General features: G+C 35.2%; 1 protein-coding gene across 5 annotated transcripts in view; it reads left to right on the top strand.

Annotated features, from left to right (window-relative positions):
- The window catches only part of LOC149780733 (uncharacterized), a 97,667-nt gene that overhangs the window by 59,060 nt on the left and 21,542 nt on the right, over window positions 1–17,065 (top strand). For all 5 annotated transcript variants that reach the window (XM_089937786.1, XM_089937785.1, XM_089937783.1 and 2 more), the window contains 3 exons: window positions 238–605; window positions 5,448–5,967; window positions 11,241–11,417. In XM_089937786.1, coding sequence (XP_089793912.1) covers window positions 238–605; window positions 5,448–5,967; window positions 11,241–11,417 — 1,065 coding nt within the window. The remainder of the gene's footprint in view (window positions 1–237; window positions 606–5,447; window positions 5,968–11,240; window positions 11,418–17,065) is intronic.

Raw genomic sequence — 17,065 nt, 5'->3', positions numbered from 1 at the left:
GGCCTATTTTTTTCTCAGCTGTTTGTGTTTTTGCCACCAAATGAAGTAATTTATTATGTTTTCTGACAACCAAAGAATGTACACTTTTATTGCCATTCAAAGACATACAGAATTTCTTTTTTGTCTTGCTGTCTTTTAAAGAAATAAAGTTTTGTTTGAGAAATCCATTTTAATACAGGATTTAGAAAAAAATTGATCTTCAATCCTTGTACTCAGATTTCTTTTCTTCTAAAATAGAAGCACTGGAGTTGAATCAGCAGATCCAAAATTCGCAGAACTCGGATGCAATGTTCCAGCTTCCTCCAGGATCCATTTCAGCCATAAGCAGAATAGATAGCCCACCAACACCGATGGATGAGAGCCATGTTCATTCCCATCACAGCAGGAAAAGCAGTTTTTCCAGCCAGGTGCAGTCCAATGACAGCCCAAATCATGATTATTTTAATCCACCATCTCATGAACATCCTTCACCGGCCTCCTCCAATGACATACCACACAATTCACAAACTCCTTTGCCCAGTCCATTCCACTCGCCACAGAGTATAGTAAATAGTCCCAAGGATGGAATGAGTGATCAACATGGCATTCAGCAATGTTTGATGCAGGTAAATAATAGTATTGAAGTTAACAGTTTACATGCAGAAACCATTAAAAATGGCTTTTTTTAGGAATTAGTTAACACTTGTTCTTGCAGGCTTTTGACTTTTTTTGCAGTATTGATGGTCATTTGGACATTAAGGTTTTAGTGAATATTGATGGTCATATTGACGTTGAGGTTTTACTGAATATTGATGGTCGTATTGACGTTGAGGTTTTACTGAATATTGATGGTCATATTGACGTTGAGGTTTTACTGAATATTGATGGTTATATGGATGTTGAGGTTTTACTGGATATTGATGGTCATATTGATATTGAGGTTGTACTGAATATTGATGGTCATATGGACATTGAGGTTTTACTGAATATTGATGGTCATATTGACGAGGTTTTACTGAATATTGATGGTCATATTGATGCTGAGGTTGTACTGAATATTGATGGTCATATGGACGTTGAGGTTTTACAGAATATTGATGGTCATATTGACGTTGAGATTTTACTGAAGGACTTGTGAACCCATGTTGGTCCTAAATAAAATCGTTTCCAACAGACATCCAATATGGCTGCCATGGTGGTGATCTTGAAAATCTATCAGTAATATTTTATCTGTTGCAGTTGTATAACTTACCCTTTCCAGAATGAAAAGATGAAAATTACCCTCATCTGTATTAATTTATAAGAATTCATCCTTCCATGGAGTGACTTCCAGAAAGATGAAGTAGCGATCTTCATACCCTGTCTATAGAAAAGGTTGTCTGTGATTTAATGGCAATTATGAGCCAGTTTATTTCCTTTGCCAAGCAGGTTTCTTAGCAAAAAATCCAGCTTCCTTCAAATGCCTCATTCACTATATTGATTTCCAGTCTGAGTCATATCTGTGCTGGGGAGATCAAGATAACTCTTATACCCATTTTGTTCTTTGTAATTCCATTCAGCTGTTGGTTGTGTCTTTTACTTACCTGAAAGGACTTGATGATTTTTCAACATTGACTATTTCTTGGTAGCTTGTTATAACAGTCAAGAGAGCTTATCAATACATTACTGAGAGGGGTCTTTCTTTCATGAAGATTGAAGCCTGTAAAGCCGTTGGTCTTTCATTGGCCTAATTCATTCCTCTTTGGAGGATGTAATGAAGGCCATGTTTTGGTGCTTTCACACTACTTTTTTTCCACCTGTTTTGTTATTTGGTGTACCAGTACAAGGGCATATTTTCTCTGTGGCCCATAGTCATGGCAAAGACAGTGACCCAAGTGGATTCCATCTTACAGTACTGGGCATTCATGACACAGGTGTGAGTATTTCCTTGTTTTTTTTTTATACCAAGTTTGTTTTGGCCATCACCCTTCCTCAAAACTGGCAAATTCAGCTACACAGTGGTGATAGGTAATATAATACTGATATTAAAATGCGTGTGGGGAGGGATAAAACTAATTTGAACAATGTAATATTTAATATGTCACTTGAATTTCCTCCTTCCACCATGTTCTAATGTTCCATAGGTAGTTGCATCCTTTAATAAAAAATGAAAACTACTAGTCAAGGACCTGCAGCATGGGGAAACTGGCAAGATCTGTGTTTTGTTAGTGTAACTTCCAGATATTTCTAGAAGTCACCCTATGGGAGAATGAATTCTTATTACATGTACAAGAATGTAAGTTCTGTCCCAGAGAGGGTGAGCTATACAGTAGCAACAGGCAATTATTGAATAATATAAATTGGTTTACCCCAACCAAGAAACTACATATCACTAGTCCATTAAATGAATTGTTGTGTCATCATGGGGTTTTCACTAAAATATGTATATCTACATGGAACTAAATTAAACTGCTGCCAGTCTGACTGGCAACACAGCAACCAGATCTTTTTATTGCTAGCTTTCTAAATTGGACAACAAAAGCGACATGGATTTTTCACCAGAAGACTTTTTATCATGTCAGGCTGATCTTAAATGAAAATGACGTGGCCAGCATGACGGCCAGTCTTTTTATGACTACTTCAGCATGAATGGTGGTAATGACAGAGTTCACTGACCTTCTCTCTGTGATATCAGGTTTCTGGCCAAGGCCATGACAGTGAATTTTTTCATGCGTTATGAGAATGTGTTAATTAAAACATAAGAAAATAGTGTGATTAAATAAGTGGTATGTTGTATTTTCTCAGGAATATCAGAGATGGTATCAGTACTCAGCAGTTAAATTCAGGAAATAGCAAGATGACAGGCACTACCACTCTTTCAGTGACATGAAATAAACTTGAATTACTCTATGCAAAGTCCTTTCCAGTCACCTCAGATTGAAGTTAATAGTTCCAGAGATGGTCTGTTGAATGATCGCCACACTAATCAAAATGGTATAGAAATAAACTTTGTGACTTAAACATATGCGTAAATGTTCATAGGACCTAATTTGAACCAGATTTTACACAGGAACTGAAAAATCGTCATTAGTGTGACTTATCATAATCAAGCTTTCCATGTGCTTTTTAAATGATATAGTAAAGTCAGCTTATATGTGAATGGTGTGACATATACATCACTTTTCTTGCAGTAGCAGCTTTGGCAGTGGTGACGTAAACAAAGTTAATGTCTGTTGTGTGAAACTTTTTAAGTCATATGACTTCTACATGAGTTGTTGTATTGATCAGAAACTTTAGGATAATATTGTTATGTCTGAAGTCTCTGCTAGGAGTTCTGGTCCTGCCTGCATAAGCAGAAAAATAAGAAGATGCATTCTGCATACATACCAACCATTACGCTTTAGGCATAACCTTTACACTTTTTTCCCACCAAATTATGTTTTACATTGGCCTGTGTATGGATTAACGCTTTTTTGGTTCATTAAAATATCAAAAGATAAAGTAATAAAAAGTTCTTTTTCTTATATTTGTTATCCTATCTAATTCTATGCATAAATTTGAGAATATTCTTAAAAAGATGACTGCTGTGTAAGAATAATGTAAGAGTATTTCCTTATTTGCCATTTATAGCAACTGTATATGGCTCATTTCCAAGAAAACATATAGGGTTCTTCAAATATGAACTTTGCCTTACAGATGTATTATATTGATATGCTTGCTAGTCATCAGACCAGTCTATATTTTTAAACAAAAATGGTTCCAGATGTTTAGTGAAATGCTTTATGGTGTGAGTTGTGGATGTTATATGACGGAAAATGTTAGAGCAGATAGATCTTGTCAAAATTAAAAATAGATCAGAAAAAATGACATCACTTTACAAACTTTAAAAGAAGACTATGAAAGTAGTGTAATACAGCACTTTGAGCACGTGATCATGCTCACTGCAGAATTCCAGTTCATGATCATTCGGCAAAAAAGTTACACACATAGACTAGGTAATGTGAGTGCTGAATATAAATAATTTTTCAGTATATTTTGTATTTATATTCTGGTTTTAAGCCATATGGAGTTTAGGTTAGTAGCAACAATAAATGTATCTGTTTCATACATGATGCAATTCTGGCATGTAATTTATAGATCACACTTTTTATGCCCAAATTTTGCTATTTTGCCACTTATAATAGCAATAATTATGCTTGTACCTCTCACTGGGTTGGCATGGATGATTCTGTGGAACCCTTGTATCCTTGTTTAAAATTTATTTATTATCCTCTCATCAATGAAGTTGGAAGGATAAGAGTGTTTGGTGTTCATTGGTGTTTTCATTCATTCATTTCTTTGTTCATCTGTTACTGTATTGATACTTCATAATATCATCAATATCTCAGCCCCTATTTCACCTATATCTAGTAACTTTAGTATGTGATGCATGTCAGAGTAACTAAGCCATACCACGATAAAGTACATAACTTTGACCTAATTTTCATTCTTTAGTCACATTTGTATTGTCAGCTGTTTGTTCATTGCACTCTCAATACCTTGGACCCTGTTTCACCTAGTTATGATATTAAATAGGTTTGTTTTGTCTATACACCTGGATGAAAGAAATGCTACTACATAAAAACTAAGTCACTGTTTTCTCGTGATCATGTTTGAGTGATTTGTACTTGAGTGATCTGTACATTTTCTCTTTGTTACACTCTAAATATCTTGGATTATATTTCACCTTCTGTCAAGAAAATTGTTATGTAGACATAGCAGGATGAAAACTAGGTCACTGTGTTGAAATTTGCATACTAATTTGTCGTGGAATTTTCAGCTGTTTGTTCCTTAAAACCCAAAATATTTTGGATTCAGTTTTACCTAATACTAAATACTAAATAATACTAAATACTAAATCAGCTTCTATTTTCAGGCTTATGTTCACTTGACCCAAAATATACTAGACTCAATTATGCCAGCATGTATGAAACTTTACACAGGTTCACATCTTATTGGGCCTTGTGCAGTAATCTTTTGTATTTTTAGCAATACATTTGTTACACCCACAATATCTTGGCCCCTACTTCACCTACACTCATGAAACTTGCTATTTGGAGGCATCAGAGGGAGTGTAACTCAGCCATACTAAACTAGGTCAATGCAACTAATTTTCATGGTGGTTGATTTTTGTATTTTAGCTTTTTATTCATCATTCTTCAATAATATCTTGGACCCTGTTTCAACTACCCTTGGGAAAATTATTTCATGGAGAGTAAGTCGGCCATTCCAGAATTTGGTAATTTTGAGCTAATTTTCAGACTCAAGTGACTGATTTTCTTTTTTACCTGCCTGTATATTGTCAACACTACAAATGTTCTTTCACTGAGGGAATTATTGTTTAAGAGCAAACAGCTTGTTTGAGATACAATTTGGGTTGAAAAAGAAAATCACAAATCTAAATTAAAGATTCAATTTAACTAAACAGTTGTCTTATCTGTATCTCACAGGCAATGACAAATGGTGGACAACAGTCAGTACAACTGCAACAACATCCAGAGCAGATACAGCATGTGCAGCATTTTCAGCAGCAACATGTACAGCAACAGCAACAACACATGCAACATCTGCAGCATCATATGAATACACAACAGCAGATACATCAACAAGCACAGATGCAACAGCAACAATTCCAGAGCCATGTTGAACAGCTGCAGCAACAGCAGCAGCAGCAAGAACAACAGCAGTTACAACAGCATCAGCCAATGCAGATGCCAGGATATCAGATGGGATCACCACTTGTGCAGATTCAGCCAACTGTAGCATCACCACCATCATTCCATCAGCAACAACAACAGCAACAAGCTCAGCAGTCTGGTGTTGGTTTATTACAGCAGTATAACGGTCTTGTGCCAGGATCATTACAGGATGCCAACAACAGCCTGGGCAATATTCAGAACAGTTTTAATGGTGCAATGTTTAATGGTCAGCCCCATGGTAACCCCTCCATAATACCCAAGCATGAGACAAGTAAGTGATTTCTGAAGCACTGGTCATGGGTCAGTTACTTAGCCATTTTTAGTGTAACACTACAAATGCAGTCCACTTATGGAATGTCGTATTTCAATACAGTCGCTATTTATTAATGTTACCTTCATTTTTCTTTGGAATGGCCTTGCTTTTAACCATTTTAAATCTTTTTGCATGACCTTCTTAATTGTGTCATTTTATCAATCTCCTGCATGTTCCTCCATTGCAAGATCATGCAGAAATCACTCAGTGTTAACTCATGAAATTTTGCCAGCATATTTGTATCTAAATTAAGATGGCCTGTTGAAAGTTCCAGGCCAGTAAATAATTTTTCATTTTTTTAAATATTTTATCTTTTTAAACATTTTTGAACTTTTTGGATTTCCTTGTTGGTATAATGAAGCCAAAAGCACATTATATAGATTTAATTTGCTACATGTGTTTGCTTTCATATATAGCTGACATTTAAAAAGTGTCATGCTGCCATAACAACTTTTTAAATTTTCCATAATTTTAAAACCATTTTATACCCTCAATGCTGGGGTAATTAGGAATCTTTGTGTACATTTGTCCTTCTGTCCTGCACTTGTTAATGCATCAAGTCCAACAATTTTTGATAGATTGCCACAAAACTCTGTAAATATTGTGCATAGCAACAAATCACTTTGCTGACAAATTGTACGAGTTTTTGCCTTCTCATAACTTGCAGTTGAATGCAGTGTATAGCACACTTTACTCCCACAATTTTTGTTATTACCCTTTTTGTCTTGCAGATGATCGTGGAATTAAACTAACCTTAGAGTTCAGTGGATTGCCATTATGCTTTTTTACATGTTACGGTCCATACTAGCAATCACTGTATATCTACAAATCACTATGCTCCTGCAAGTTTTGTTACTGCCAATTTTGATTTGGAGTATGATGCAGTTTATAACATGATCTTATGAATGCGACTAGTTTCAGTTTTAATTTGATCGCCACAAAATTTTATACATGTTATTTAAAATACATGTATTGACAAATTATATTTCAGCAATTTAGAGTTATTGCTCATAGGTCTTGTAATTGAACGCAGTGTATGATATAATCTTGTTATCACAGCACGTACATCAGGCCTAGAATTTAAAAGAAATTTCCTTAGAGCCAGAAAAACTGGTGGTAGATTGAGAAATTTATTAGTCCTGCTTGAGAAATTTACCAGCCTTGTTGAATCTTCACTAGTCCTTCCCACAAAACAATGTCAGACTCGTATCTAAATTAACAACACTTTTATTTCTTAAATATCACAATCATTCAAAGTTCATAAAGGCAAATATTGCTTTAGAATACCACCATGATTACTTGAAAATATTTTAAAAATGGCTAATTCTCCAGAAATTAACTGTAAGAAAAGTTGACTCAGTAAACAATATTTAGAGCAACCTCTTATGGCACAAAAAAAAAACAACTAGCAAGATAAGAGAAAAAGGCATGGACCTCATTCACACTGGTCGTTATGTATTGTAACTCCACAGACAGACATTCTAACACAGTACCAATTGTGCTACAGTGGAAGTCGGGTGAGAAGATCTCATATTATAACAGTACATGTATAGCCTCGTGGATTTTCACAACAGGTACAAAGCCCATTTGAGATACTCTAATGTTTATTTTTGGGTGTGATTTCAAAGCTCATTGCCTTTTGGTATAATTCATAGCCATGTGGTGTTGAAAAAAGATAGAAATTGTTAGTATTTATCACGTCTTTTATTCGCTGACAGATTCATCATGCAGAAATCGCTTGTCTGGTGGTCGATTCTCACAATAAATATCTTGAAAATGATGTCATTTCATTTGTAAAAAAACCCACATGACTTTCATAAATTTTTTAAAAAATTGTACCGTTACATTTGAAAGTTTTTTTTTGCTGGCATCATGGCTATTGGACCTAAGCTGTCACAGATGTGTAGGCAGTTAGAGTTGGGTTGTCAGGTGTCTTGCAATAAATGTAGAAAATCAGGTCATATTTCATCAACATAGTTATGTATCATCTGTCAATGAATTAAAGACATAACAAATATTGTAGTCACATTTACTTAGAAGAGAAATCGCTGACATGCATTTGCAGAATTCCAGCTTTTTGATAGGCAGTGAACTCTGACCTCACCCCAAACATAAATGTCAGAATATCTAAAACAAAATATGAAAGGTCAAAGGAAACTAGCAGTCTTGGCAAACCTTATAAATCTAACAAAACCAGTACAGATTTATACAGCCTTGTTTTGACGTGATTTGTAAAGTTTGTATATGTTCTAACCCCTTAGGGAAGCAATTTAACCATTTAGCTATGACTGCCACATCTAAACGTCATCTGTAAATAGTTCCTGAACCCCACTGATGCATATATGCAGTGTCAATACACCTAGTTTGCTACCCCAGTGTCGCTTATTTGTGTATAGTTCAGCAGTACTTGAAACCCCAGTGTTGCATCTATGCAGACGTGACCGCTATGTTGATTGGTTGAAAGTACAGAAGTTTACATACTTTTGATTGCCATAACCAATGAGAGGACTGTTTACTCAGCATTTTGATACAAGTTTGAAAGCTGAGAGGTCAATTTTAGACACGCTGTCTTGGGTTTTCTGCACTTTACGAAACACGTGTAGTTGAGATAAACTAAGATGGATTCCGATTCAGATATGAGCAACTTTAAAGGGTTCAGTGCAAGCAATATCAAAGAGTTTTAATTTTTCATTCATAGAAAATGGATCAGATATTGATGTTAGTCCCATTTCAACACCAGATGCAAGTGATTTTTAATCGGATGACAAGGCAGACATAGTCCCACTTGCACAATAGAGCTATGACCTTGCTGTGTTCGAGATCAGTGATTTTGATTCTCATGTTGGTTCAACAATTGAGCTTGGACCACTAAGCAGTGAGAAAGTTTTTTCTCAGGTTTTTTCATGAATGTCTGGTGGAAAAGCTTGTGAAAGAAACAAACGATTTTGCCAAGAAAATGGGGGACCAAAAGCAAGCCTGAAATGGTATGAAATCAGCATCACGGAGATGTGGGCTCATCTTGGAATATACATCATCATTTATGTGTGGATAGTGACTGTTTTGAGAGGTACCTCTCTCAACTTTGTAATTGGAGTGTCGATTTCATTCATGTTTTTATATGTACATATGTAAATATTGGGTTTATTTTGTGGGATTCAAAACAGTTTACATGACTGGGATTTCTTGTATGATGGGATGTAGGAGTATATTAAGTGGAAATATATGAATAACAGACACTATACAAGGTAAGCTGTTTTTTATTTCACTGAAATCCAGCAAAAAATAATGAAATAATGAATATAAATGTAGCCATGTTTTCATTGTCAGTTTCTGTAGTCTGTGTTGATGATGCTCAGCCTAGCAACCAGCCTCAGTAGTCTCGGTAACTGATATGATAGCACTCAGCAGTAGTGAAACTGCACAACAGCTCTAGTAGCTAAAGGGTTAATCTCAGGGATTTATCTGATTAGCACCAGGAGAAATTGGATATTGTTCAGTTTTCAAAAAAAAATTTGAATGATAGCATACATTAATGCTATCCAGTGGCAACTGATACCTTTACTAACCATCAGTCTCTTAAAATGATGAAAACTACTATTGCTCATTTTTGTCTCCATTAATGTTTTAGTTTATTAAATTTGTGGATGAACTAAAGAAGCAGTTCAGTCTGTTTGAAAGAAGATATGTTAAAGTGAACAATCTGGATGAGTTTACTGAGTCACAAATAAAACTTTAAAAGAAGCAGACGATTGAACATGATATTTGCAATGTCCATAACACAGTATTGCAAACAACCATTTTGATCATTTAAACAGTTATGAGGAGAAATGTTTATAACATTTTTGTAAATGGAATGGTTCAGACTATGACCAGTTCTCTTGGGGGTATATCAAATTAGCATGGAAAGCATATTGAGGCCAAGGGCTATCACTTATCTATCAGAGATGAACAGTTTTTAAGTTAAAGTACTAAATTTGTGGAAACATATTCAGCTGAAAGTTTGAATAGAAAAGTAAGGGCTTCAGAGTCAATGACCCAAGACGATGAAGAATTCTTATTTCCACTGGCTGAATGGACTGTCACACACCAGTTGCTTTGAAATTTTCCACATTAACTTTTTTTATACAATGTTTTGGATTTAGGCTAGCGATAAATGCCATAAAGGTCATAACATAACTGGGGTCCCTGCAAAGAGCATGCAAGTGTCAAGGCTTGTCTTCTTTAGCTGGTAATAAGAATTGCAAAAAAATATACTTACATTTTTGCATCTTGAATTTGCTCAAAATGTACTTTCTTAGTTCTACAGATCTGAATTACTTGAGTTATGTCATGGGTTCTAAAACTTGTTTAAACACTTCAAATTTAATTAATGTAATTTGACTACATTTCCAACTGTAGTAACATTCTTCCTTTCTACACTCAAATGAAATGAACATGATATTCCATAGTGTGTTTTTGATAATTTCAAGTGAAAGAGTTCATAGTTTTCCCACATTATGATTTCTAACATTCTATGACAGAACAGAAACACACATGCAGCTGAGTAAAGACACATCCCTCCATGCTCAAATCACATGTACTTCATGTGGAATTGACACAGCTAATAAATCCAGTCCATCAACAGCAGAATCGAGTAGAATCTATCCCCCCAATCCATCCATTCCAGACCAACTGGAAAAGTTGTTGCAGTGCACATTCAATCACAATATGTTTCTAAATTTCAATTTTAAGTCGACAAAAATGACAACTCTTTTTTTAACTATTAAAAGGTCATTGAGCAGTGCTATATGCGCACTAATGTTATTGTGTATTGATGAATCTTTGGTTGTGTATTTATTTTGGAATACAGCATAAGTTCAATTACCTTGTTTCTTATTGTGTATTTTGTTATAATTAAGCCTTAGGTAGAATAAGAAAATGATTATATAATAAAAAGGTTACTACATTTGTATGGGAAAATATGAAATTGTTTTCTTGGATTAATACTTCACTCCCAAAGTTCATGCAATATTATTCCGGAAAAAAACTCATATTTTCCCATACAAATGCAGTAACCTATAATTACACCATGATTTTATGTGTTGCTCTAGTGACAGTGTATGGGTTTTTGGTCATGCATAGGCAAAACAGGCAGTTTTTAGGCTTTGTGCCACAGATTAAGTATCATTTGGGTTAATCCATGTACCTTTTATGGAAAACAGAAATTGAGTCAGTCCATTTATACCTTTCAGCTGGAAGTTCTGTGCTATCAGCTGTGACCATGGCATCACTTGCATCCAATTCAGGTGGACCACAGATCATCATCTGCCCTGCTGGATCTACAGGACTACCAGGGACCATGTCAAGTTCCATGTCAGCTCCTCCAAGTATTGTCATTATGCCAGGATCTGGACCTAACTCAAATACAAGTAGGGCATACTTATAAGCTTTTATGACATACAAAGGATAAACCAGCACAATATATTTTGCATGTCCAAGTCACCTGTTTGAAACATGCTTCATATATACAAATTACACTTTTAACAAGTATTGCTTCTTAGGATTCAAGTCCATGTTTTGGATATATGAATCAGACACACATGAGTCTAATGTTTTGAATATGTTGGATATATTCAGTATGTATATGTAGGAACATATGTTAAATCCAGACATGTTTAACTTACACAGCTGCTTTACCTGTGTACACCGAACATCAACATGTCTAATCTCATGTGTTGAGAAATCCAGTCTCATCCTTTCTCAGGACTTTGTCTATGTGAGGATGAATTTCCTCACCAATCAAGGGAGGCCTCACCAGTGAATGGAAGGGTCACAACCCATCAGACAGGATACTCAGATTCTCTCCCATAAATCAGGTCTTGTGGGCAAGACTTTGTTTTTGGCTCACCTTTACCTCTCTCTTTTAGAAACTCTAAATGTGGGTGCAGATCTAGTTCCCTTAGGGTGGCTTAAGTTGTTCCCTCTTGAGTTCCTGCTTATAACAAACTGGAAATCAAATATAAGGACATGCTGTTGGCTTTGATTCCTCTGACATTTTCATACATTCCAACCATTACGCTTTTGGCATAATCATTACGCTTTTTTTCACAAAATTACGCCTTACGCATGAATGTATTTGGATTACGTGTTTTCTATATATCCCCCCCCAAAAAACCATTAATAATTTGTTTTCTCATTTTTATTAACATTCAGTAATCCCACAGATCTAGAAAGACTATAAAACTACGACATTAGAGTACGCTTGTCCGTAGACTTACATGCACTTTCCTAACAGTAATATGTTCTATTTATAGCAGTTGCCCAGTTTCCAAGAAATAGGCTGGTTCTACTTCCAAACTTTTGACCTCAGTTTCTATTTATAGCAGCTGTATGGCTTAGTTAGGAAAGAACAGACTGGTTTTCTAACTTGTAATCTTTGCTTGCAGATTCTTTGTTCAAATTGATATCTGGTACAGAACCAGTCTGTAGGTATTTGGTGCTAAAAGTCAAGTCGGATTTATTCTAGTTGATGCATGTGTTAGAGCAAAAATGTTTTTCTAATAATTTCACAGATGGATTAGAAAAGATGAAAAATCGATTCAGAGATGAATACATGAACTACATATTACAGTGGTCCATTCTAGGGCAGCTTTATGCCTCTTGCAGGCTGTGTGGAAAGGATTTTAATATTGGTCATGGTGGTAAAATAAAGAAACCCACTCATTTTACTAACTCTAGGACTAAGGTAACTTCTTTTTTTTTACAGCAGAACTAAATTGTGAACACAAATATTACAAATGCAGAGGCATTATGTACCGAGTTCTTAAAAGAACACAGACTACCCCTAGTGGTAGAAGACTACATTGGTTCTTTGTTCAAATAGATATTTCCTGATTCCAAAGTTTCAGAAAATATGCATGTGCAAGAACAAAATCATCTAACATTGTTGGGTGTTTAGCAGAAGATACTTTACTTAAAATTGCAGAAGCCATGAAAATTGGGCATTTTAGTATTGCAACAGACAGGAGCAGTGATTGTGATTACAAAAAGTTGTGCCCAGTCTGTGTAAGAGACTTTGACAACGAAAAGGGAAACGTCAGAGTGGTCTTCTTTCATTACCAGAATTAACAGGAGATTCCACTGGGAAAAAAACAATTTTTTTCATTTGCTTGATAATGCTTTGAATGAATATAAGTTGGCAGGACTGTATTGGGTTTTCAGCTGATGCTGCATCAGTGATGACTGGAATTCATAAAGGAGTTGCATACTATATTTCTAAAAATGTCTCTGTCATTGTTCATAATAGGTTGTCTCTGTCTTATGATGTACCATGCTGCAGGAAAGGCTGCTGATAAATTAGAAGAACTCCTGAAGCATCAAGTTGGCACTCTACCTGACAATGTACTTCATGGGGACAGAGTTGATTTTTTTCATCTTATTTGCCAGCTTAAAGACCCAAAAACTGGAAGATATAAATTTCCTCTTCTTTGTCAGGTTATGAAAGGAATATTGGTTCTTCACCATTCTAATGCTGACTGTGAGAGATTATTCAGTATTGTTAACAAAAATAAAACTGAATTCAGATCCAGGCTCTGTAATAACCCAGCACTTAGTGCTTTACTGGTGTGCAAAACATTCATGGTCTCAGCTGGTATAAAGTGTTTTGAAATGCAATATGTGAGTCTGCTGCTTTTTAAAGCACAAAGTGTTATATATGAAAACTTGAAGCAGTAATTGATATTAAAAGTCCAGAGGGATAAATAAATCATTCTGTACATATGCTTATTTAATTTTTATCATGTTATATGTGGATTACTCTTTTTCTGCTCGGATTACTCTTTTTGTCCACATGGATTACACTTTTTCATCACCAGGAAGATAATAAATGTATCACCTTTTGCCTGGATATATCTATATATACATTTGGATGTTAATTTGTTATTTTCTGACAATATATAAATAAAGCAAAAAGCTCAAAAAATAAAAAATGTTTTGGCTTGCATAGGTGTGGGACTAAGTGAACATAAGGTATAACTCAGCAAGTGTTATTGATCAACCTCGAATATTTTTGTTTGCAACTATTTCTCAAAAACTGCTGTGACAATTTAGATGAGACTTGGTAGGAATATTTCTAGACATGCTCAACCAAACCAAAATTAAGAGATGGCTTTAGCATTGATATGGCTTCCATAGCATACAAAATGGAAAACTTAAATAAAATTTAAATCAAATTTAGTTTTAATTATGTCATAGCACATGCACAGTCAAAATTGTATTTGGGGTGTATCCCCTGGCAGTCATGTGGCTTCCTTCTTAGGTGGCGCTCTACAGTTTCATATTTTGCATAGGGTTAGGTTTTTAAAGAAAAAGAATTTCCCCAGCTTTCCTCACTGGTTATACTGGCTATTTAAAAAAGACCTTGTATATCTTAGGTATAATTCAAAGAACCTTTGATTCCCTTTATTTTGGTGTATGATTGATGGGTGTAATATGGGTTATAGAGTATACAGCTTGGCCTTACTCCAGATGTGCACCTTTCAGAAAAGTGCTAGCTCCACTTTTTCATTTTCACTTCCTGAACTTCAGACGTAAATTGTATAAAAAAGATCCAATAGCTTTTTTTTTATATTTTATATATTTGGTAATTCATTAATTGCACTTTCAGAAGCTGGTATTGTTAGTCTGGCAAAATTCATTTTCACTATTTTAATAGCTGCTATAGATAGTGTACATTAGACTAATTCAGGCTGATTTTTTAGCACAAGGGAGCAGTCGTTTTAGTTAGCAGTGTGTTTAAATCATGTACAATTTTCAAAAGTACAATATCCAAAGAAATATCATCCACATTACATTAATGTCACATAGAGGTACGCCAACATTCTCTCCATTCTGCATGTTTTAAATGCAAACTACTTCACCTTATATACGTCACTGTCTCAAAAGTACATAATAACTTAGCAAACCAGCTGAAAAGCCTATTTTGGGCTTTCTCTTTACAGTGATTGGGCTAGTTTTGGTCAAACTTGGCATATTTTATAACACATGCTTTGTCAAAATTGTGTCCTGTGGTATGGCTTCCTTAATAACCATGTGGGAAACCTGTGTTGAAATTTTCTTGTATCGCTGAGTCATTTTGATCAAACTGTTAGAATGCTTATTATACATGCCGTATCACATTCACCTTCCCCAGAACAGCTGCAGTTTTTTATCAGATTTGGGAGGAATGTTTTATTAGAGATGCTCTATCAAACTTGTGACAGGCTTGCTCCACTAGCTGTGGTGTGGCTTCTATAGTAACCATATGGAACATAGAATTTTCAAGTTCTTCTTTATAACAGTTGTGCCAGTTGTAGTCCAAGTAACTTTGAATGATTTATAGGACAGCTATCATAATTGCAGCCAACAATTTGTATTACACTGCCTTGACATATCAGATCATTGAACACGTTTCTACCTTGTCATATCAGATTGTACATTTTTTGTCATAAACTGCCTTGCCATATCAGATTATACAAACCTGCCAACTCTTATGATTTTGCAGGAAGTCTTACGAAAATTACCCTTAAAATATGGACTTATGGCATAAAAGCAAAAACATCAGTAAATTAATCATTGCCAAAAAATCTGGAAAATTTGTTCATCCGTGTTTGATTTGGATCTGGGTTTTATTTTAGAAGTTGTGAAGTTTGTCAGGGAACCAGACTAACTTTACAGCAGCACATCAGATGCTTTAAACTGCACCTATTTGTTCGTGCAAAGCATCTGCATGATCAAACAGTTGATCATAGAATTTTTTTAAAAAGGGCTTCCAGAAAGCAATGCATGTTTAAGACGAAAGGGAAAATAAGCCTCTTGAAAAGTAATAATAAGACAGGAAAAATAACAAGGAATGTTCAGATTTATTGTGAATAAAAGTATAAAAGGAAAACAATTATGCTTATTGGACATCAGGTGCCAATTCCAGTATGACTCATGGTGGGAAATATGATTGCTGTCATCGTGTGAAATGGAAAAACAATTTCCAAGATTTAACGTCAAGTTGAAAGATAGCAACAAGCCATTGAGCTGCAGAGGGTTTGGAACTAAAATTTGTGCAGCTGTACTAGTGGTAAATAAAGTCTACACGTACTTTACAAACTTTTCAGTTTAACATGATGTTTATCGTCGCTGCACATTCTGAATAAATAACTTTTAATTACGTTTTCCAGCTTTACAATCATAGAATATCTTTCTGTCCATAATTGTCTTGCCATATCAGACCATAGAACACCTTTCTGTCCAAAATTGCCTTGCCATATCAGACCATAGAACACCTTTCTGTCCAAAATTGCCTTGCCATATCAGATCATAGAACATCTTGTTGTCTTAAACAGCCTTGCCATATCTGATCATAGAACACCTTTCTGTCCAAAATTGCCTTTCCATATCAGATCATAGAACATCTTGTTGTCTTAAACTGCCTTGCCATATCTAATCATAGAACACCATTCTGTCCAAAACTGTCTTGCAACATCAGATCATAAAACATCTTTCTGTCCAAAATTGCCTTGATAAATTTGATATGGAACTAGTCTGAATTTCCTCTGACCCTTGCCACCCCTTTTTTGATATTTGGACATTTATGTTGGGGTGTAGGGTCAGAATCCTTTGCCTATCGAAAAGTTGGAATTCGCTGACACCATTTGTTGTTGGCATAGGGTAGCTGCTTACTAGGTGGCCTAGCAAACTATAACGACCTTTCATCGATATATACCTGCATGAAATCGATAGGAATATTATTTATTTTCTCAGAAATAGTGAATGTAGCATTTGTTATATCTTTAATCTGCTGACAGACAAGATGTAACTACAGCGTTGATCAAATTTGATTTGGAACTCATCGTTTGCATTCCGAGTCACATGACTACACAAATCTCGAACCTACATGTTCAAAAACTCCAGTCAAAAACTTATAAAAATGGTACTAAGAGCTGCCTTGCTAGGTTCTCAGCATTAAGAGGTTAGTGTTAGAACTGGTTGGGTTGGTGTCAGGATAATGTGACTGGGTGGGACATCATGATTCATGTCTGCGGCATAA

Source organism: Sinohyriopsis cumingii, chromosome 16, assembly GCF_028554795.1.
Source record: "Sinohyriopsis cumingii isolate HCF-2022 chromosome 16, ASM2855479v2, whole genome shotgun sequence".
Classification (NCBI taxonomy): domain Eukaryota; kingdom Metazoa; phylum Mollusca; class Bivalvia; order Unionida; family Unionidae; genus Sinohyriopsis; species Sinohyriopsis cumingii.
Note: the sequence above shows the minus strand (reverse complement) of the source record. Positions and strands in the feature narration are given on the sequence as shown.